General features: G+C 39.3%; 2 protein-coding genes across 2 annotated transcripts; both read right to left on the bottom strand.

Moving 5' to 3' along the window:
* Positions 1–1,888: 1,888 nt before the first annotated feature.
* On the bottom strand, positions 1,889–2,797 carry LOC112030766 (uncharacterized). Its single transcript, XM_024063432.1, has one exon. It carries the CDS (start codon positions 2,795–2,797, stop codon positions 1,889–1,891), a length of 909 nt encoding a protein of 302 aa, XP_023919200.1.
* Positions 2,798–4,926: 2,129 nt separating this feature from the next.
* Positions 4,927–5,721, bottom strand: LOC112030769 (uncharacterized). The gene has a single exon (XM_024063435.1). The coding sequence runs from the start codon at positions 5,719–5,721 to the stop codon at positions 4,927–4,929; it is 795 nt and encodes a 264-aa protein (XP_023919203.1).
* Positions 5,722–6,000: the final 279 nt, after the last annotated feature.

Below are 6,000 nucleotides of genomic sequence, written 5' to 3'. Positions count from 1 at the left end.
TTTCATAATGAATCCTTAAATGTTTCATAGAATTAAATTAATCTTTCACTATCTTCCATAGTGAAATCTTTCAATTTTCATTTCAATATAAGTTACCAAATTGTCTGCTGTTGTGAGTAAAAAAATTTCAATTAAATTAATGAAGTGTTCAAAGAGATAAATAATCCAAAACTTTAAAAAATCACTACAAAAAAATGGGTTTCTAGCCCGTTTCAAAAACGCGGCTATAGACCCCAAAACGTGGTTATAGGATTAGAGCGCGGTTCCTTAGCCGGTTTGCAAACACGGCCTAAACACCGCAGCAACAGGCCTATAGCCCGTTTTAAAAAACGCGGCTATAGCCAGACCTGTAGCCGCACTTTTAACCGCAGCTATAGGATTCTGGCCTATAGCCGCGTTTCTTAAAAACGAGGCTATAGGCCAGCTTGGACTGCGTTTTAACCCGGCTAAGGGTTCGGACCTATAGCCGCGTTTTAAAAACCGGCTATAGGTTTTTTTAAAAACAAAAAAAAAAAAAAAAAATTGGTTTTTTTTTTTTTCTCAGAAAACAAAAAATATATATATTTTTGGGTTTCTTTTTTTTCCAGAAAATTAAAATTTGAAATTCAAATAAAAAAAATTCAAAATTAACGTAAATATCCAAAAATTTCAAAATCAAACACAAACCCAAAAAATTCAAAATCAAACACAACATTCTCACAATACAAAAACACCCAGAAAATTCAAAATCAACACAAATCCAGCAAATTAAAAACTAAACACAACATACTCACAATACTACACCCAGAAAATTCAAAATCATACACAACGTGCTCCAAAATATAAGAACACAAACTCATCTAAACATAATCACAATATTAGCAACACAGTAGCACAAATTCAAGCACAGATGCAAAAAATTCAAAATCAAATATTGCTAGAATATCCACTTCATTCAAAATTTTCAGTAGATCTATTGACAAATTAGTGTGCTTGAGATGAAGAAAAAAAGAAAAAAAGAAGTAGCAGCTCCAAAGAAACAAAGGAAAAAAAAAAAGTTACCCAATAAGAAGAAGGAAGGAAAAAAAAAAGTGTCACCCAGATGTAAGGAAGGAAGGAAAAAAAAAAAAAAAAAGGAAGAAAGAGAGAAGACTTACGGTGGAGTGGAGCACTGAGTGAAGAATGAAGAAATAATGAAAAAAGAAAGAAGAAGAAGAAATAAAAGAAAAGAAGAAAGTGGGGTAGGTGGGGATATAGGTGGGAAAGGATGGGGCACGTGGGAAAGCTGAAGAAAAAAAAAAATTTTTTTTTGGGTGTTATATATAGCGGCGTTTTTAAAAACGCGGCTATAGGTCATCCTTTAGTGACATATTTATACGGCTAGACCTATAGCCGCGTTTTTTTAAAACGCGGCTATAGGTCATATCACTAAGGATGACCTTTAGCCGCGTTTTCTAAAAAACGCGGCTAAAGATTTTCCTGTAGAAAAATTATTTGGCTGTAATTGTAGCTGCGTTTTTGAAAAACGCGGCTATAGCTTATGTTTAGCTGCGTTTTAAAACGCGGCTAAAGGTCAGCTATAGCCGCGTTTTTTAGAAAACACAGCTATAAGTCCCTTTTAAAAAGAATTATTCAGCTGGACCTATAGCCGCGTTTTTGAAAAACGCAGCTATAGCATGAGGTTTTAGCTGCGCTATAAAAATTGGACAATTTTACTATAAAAAATGAATTTGAGAAACAATATGTTCTCTATGACTACTAAACAAATTGGACAATTTTTTTTAAGAACATTATTGGACCAACTCAAATAGTTAAGGGGGGTCAAGTCCCAGTTTTGAGGGCTAATTATTAAAATATTAAATATTTCTATATAGTAAAAAAAAAATTCAAAAATTTTGGCCCCCCCACCCTAACATGTAGCTCCGCCCATGGACATAGCTGCCATAACTTCACCTTGAGAGTTCCTGATAATTGCTCCAAAGCCTGAGCAATGTTGGTCTGAAAACACAGCCGCATCAAAATTCATTTTAAACTCCTCTGATGGTGGAGCACGCCATACATAGCTACCAGATAGCCCATTCGAAGGAGTGAGAACCACCTGCGCTTTCCTATACTCAGCAAGAAATTCTTCAGCTCTCCTGTTCAGCCAACCCGGTTCCATCAATTGTCCACTGTGTATTACAGCATTTCTTTGGTTCCATATCAGCCACGCTTGCACCAGAAAAAATTCCAGCTCTGCCTTCGATAGTCTTTCCATCAAGGACTCAAATAAACTCCTGAAATTATGGTAGCTCGTGGACCATTTCTGCAGTGGAGTAATACTTCCAGCCCAAATGTCTTGTGCAACTCCACAATCCCAGACGGCATGTATAGTAGTCTCGGCAAACCTTTTGCAGCAGTGGCACCTGTCATCATCCAGAATTTTCCGCTTTGCAAGACTCACTGTAGTCGGTAGGATTTCATGGCTAGCTCTCCACCCAAAAACCTTCAATTTACTAGGAACCTTTAAGCTCCAAAGAACCTTCCATATCTGCTGTCCCGCTGCACTACTTGAACTCTCTGCCCACACCTTAGTTGTCATCACCTTCCTAGCCGTATGATAGCCTGACCGAACCGAGTATACTCCAGTTTTTGTATGCAACCAAACCACAGAATCTGTTGCTCTTCTTCGGCTTAATGGGATTTTACAAATTGCATTGGCATCATTTATTTGAAAACTCTCCATAATAATATCTCGCCTCCAACAGTGTAAACCGGGGTCTATGAGCTCAGAAACCATGCACTCCTCCACCTCTTCAGTCACCGGGTGCAGCACCATATTAGAGGGATAATTGGGGATCCATTTGTGTTTCCTAACCCGAATGTCATCACCATTACCCACCCTTCAACAGCAACCACTCTTCAAAATTGGCATGGCAGCCATTATACTCCTCCATACAAAGGATCTATTAGAAGGAATAACTGCATCTAAAAATTGGCACCGGGGAAAATATCAGGCCTTAAAACATTTATAAAGGAGTGAATCCTTCTCATGTATTAATCTCCACCCTTGTTTTCCTAGCATTGCAAGATTGAATAATCTCAAATCTCTAAATCCCATCCCACCTTCTTTTTTTGGTTGAGAAAGAGAGGTCCAACTCTTCCAATGGATCTTCCTTTCATTCCCCACTTGTCCCCACCAAAATTTAGCACAGAGGGCATTCAATTCATCACACAATTTCATAGGTAGCTGAAACACACCCATAGTATATGTCGGGATAGCCTGAGCTACAGCTTTGATAAGTACTTCCTTTCCAGCTTTTGACAGCAAGCATCCTTTCCACCCTTGCAATTTCTTCCAAACCCAAAATATCTCCTGTTTCATCAGTAAATCATCTAAATTCTTACTTACTTCCAAAAACTCAGCCCTAGACTCCTCAGTGACCACCTCACTGTTTAATACTTCAAGTTTCTTTTGCAGTATTTTTATTTCCTCAGCATTAGGCAATCTCAAATTCTCTCCACAAACCCGGATTCTTTCCTTGATACTCTCCAACCCCGTGGCCACCATTCCCAGCACCCTCCTAAGAGTTCTTAACTACCTCCTCACAATGCTCCCATAGAAGCCAAGCCTCCTCAAATTTAAACCCAGTCCTTCTCTGCATACTATTCTTCCTAAATTGGTTTGTTTGGAGGATTAAAGGCAGGTGGTCTAATGCATGAGGAGGTAAATGAGTAACTGAGCTAAGTTGAAACTTATTTTTCCATTCCATTGTAGCTACTGATCTATCAAGCCTAAGCTTTGTATTTGCCTCCCCCGGTCTTTTATTATTCCATGTAAATGGATACCCATTAAATCCAAGATCCTCCAATTGACACCCTTCTAAAGCTTCACAAAATGCGTCCATTTGATTCAGCTGTGGTGGACGTTTACTTAGCTTCTCTGTAGAATGAAGAATGGCATTAAAGTCACCAATGCACATCCAAGGCACACCCACAAATGATTTAATATGATCTAACAATTCCTAGGACTTATTTCTTTGAGCCGCATCCGGCCATCCATAGAAGCAAGTTAGCCACCACTCATAATCATCCTCTTCTCTAACTTTAAAAAGGATATGGTTGGCTGTTTAATTAATTAACTCAAGCTGCACTTCATTCTTCCGTATTAAAGCTAAACCTCCCCCTGAGTCAGGCTTTTTAACAATAATTTATTCGGGAAAGGTAATTCGCCATAAAGTTTGTCAAAACCTTCTTTATCCAACCACGTCTCCATAAGGAAACACACATTGGGAGCTTGTTCCCTCACAACTTTGCGAAGGCTTTGGCCTATCCAAAGGTTCCCAAACCCTTGGCAATTCCAGCTTAAGAGCCTCATTGCTCCCAGCAAGGGTGCTTACCCACCCTCGCCGATATCTCATTAGAATCTTGACCCACTTTCTCCCCCTTCGTTTTTTGAATTTCCTCCTCATCCCTCTACATGGAAAGTTTATTATTTTGTGCACTAACTCTCTTCCCAAGCACTGGTACATCTGCTGCCTTCAACGTATTTCCCAATCCAAAATCCATTCTCACAATTCTAGTCCACGTGGATTTTGGTTTAGAGAGTATTGGTCCAGTCACGTCCCCACCTAGCCTGTTACACGCAACATTCACTTTCTCAGATTTTTCCTCCAGACTTCCAGCAACATCTTCCACAAAATCCGGAACCATCACATCCTTAGGAGTGTCAGAAATCAAGCTACATTCAACTATATCCCTATTCCCAATTTTATTGCCATGCACCTCCACAGGAATATCACAAGTTGAATTTAAAATATCTACATCCTCTACTACAATAGACCTACCCTCCTGATTTTGCTCTATCACATCATTTACGGGCTTGGGCTGCTGAAAATCCGGGTTTATCCCAATAATCTCGCCTTGCACATCGTGTGAATCACCATCCATTCCCTGATTTTCGGACCTCTATGGTTGCTGCTTGGAATTGGCAGTTCTGTCATGAGGAGGAGATCTTTGTCGTCCACTGGATGCTCTCAGCCAATCTCCATACTGATAATCAATTTCCCCATCACTTTTTCCTGTAGCAAAGTGTCTCGCACAATGGATAAGATCGTGCCCCAGGATTCCACAAAAGTGACAGAACATGGGCAGTCTTTCATACTTAAAATGCACCCACGTTCTACCCCCATCCGAATCTGCAATGAAGCCACCACGTCTCAAAGGTTTTGATATAGGCAACGCCACCCGAACCCTCATAAAATAACTTGGAGCATCCTGTCTTCTACATCTCTCCACATCCTCCACAACACCTAATCTACTCCCAACCTCAATTGCCACTTGGGGAGATACCATATCAAAGGGTGCTCCCCAAATTTGTATCCATAAGGAGGCACAGTCCAACTTCACATTACTCGCTGTCATTCCTTTCCTCCACTTTGTGAGCATAAGCAGTTGATTATCAAAACTCCACAGTCCCCCTTTCAAAATTCGGTTCAGATCGAATTCAGATTGAAACTTGAACTGAAAAAGGTTTGATCCGACCTCTAAAATCTGTATTCCTAACTGCATTCCCCACACTGCACGTATTGTATTCAACGCTGCCCTCTTATTAAAGGCTTTACAGGTCAGAAACTTCCCAATCAAACTCAAATTACAGCTTTCAATGGCAGGCAATCTACCCTCATCTGAGATCTCTATTACTTCTTCCTCCTCAGCAGTTAACTTCATATTCTCTAGACCATCAATCACATCATCCGCCATAGTATCAACAGTAGTAGTGAGCTAAGCAAGAAAAAAAGAAAAATTCAAGCCCTCGGATTATCCAGGGAGGTAGGGCTCATGTAGACAGAGGAGGACTCCTACAGAGAGGAGAGACTTTTTCTTATATCTTGTCTTGATAAAGAATAATTACCATAAAACTTATTGTCATTAATTTGAAATACTATTATATCTTTATTTTTTTTTAAATTAATTTTAAAAGGAAGGGAATATTGTCTAGCCAACTAAATATACAAAAATTAATTGTGGTTTTTATGAAGA

The sequence above is a fragment of the Quercus suber genome, unplaced genomic scaffold (assembly GCF_002906115.3).
Source record: "Quercus suber isolate HL8 unplaced genomic scaffold, Cork oak 2.0 scaffold_596, whole genome shotgun sequence".
NCBI lineage: Eukaryota > Viridiplantae > Streptophyta > Magnoliopsida > Fagales > Fagaceae > Quercus > Quercus suber.
Note: the sequence above shows the minus strand (reverse complement) of the source record. Positions and strands in the feature narration are given on the sequence as shown.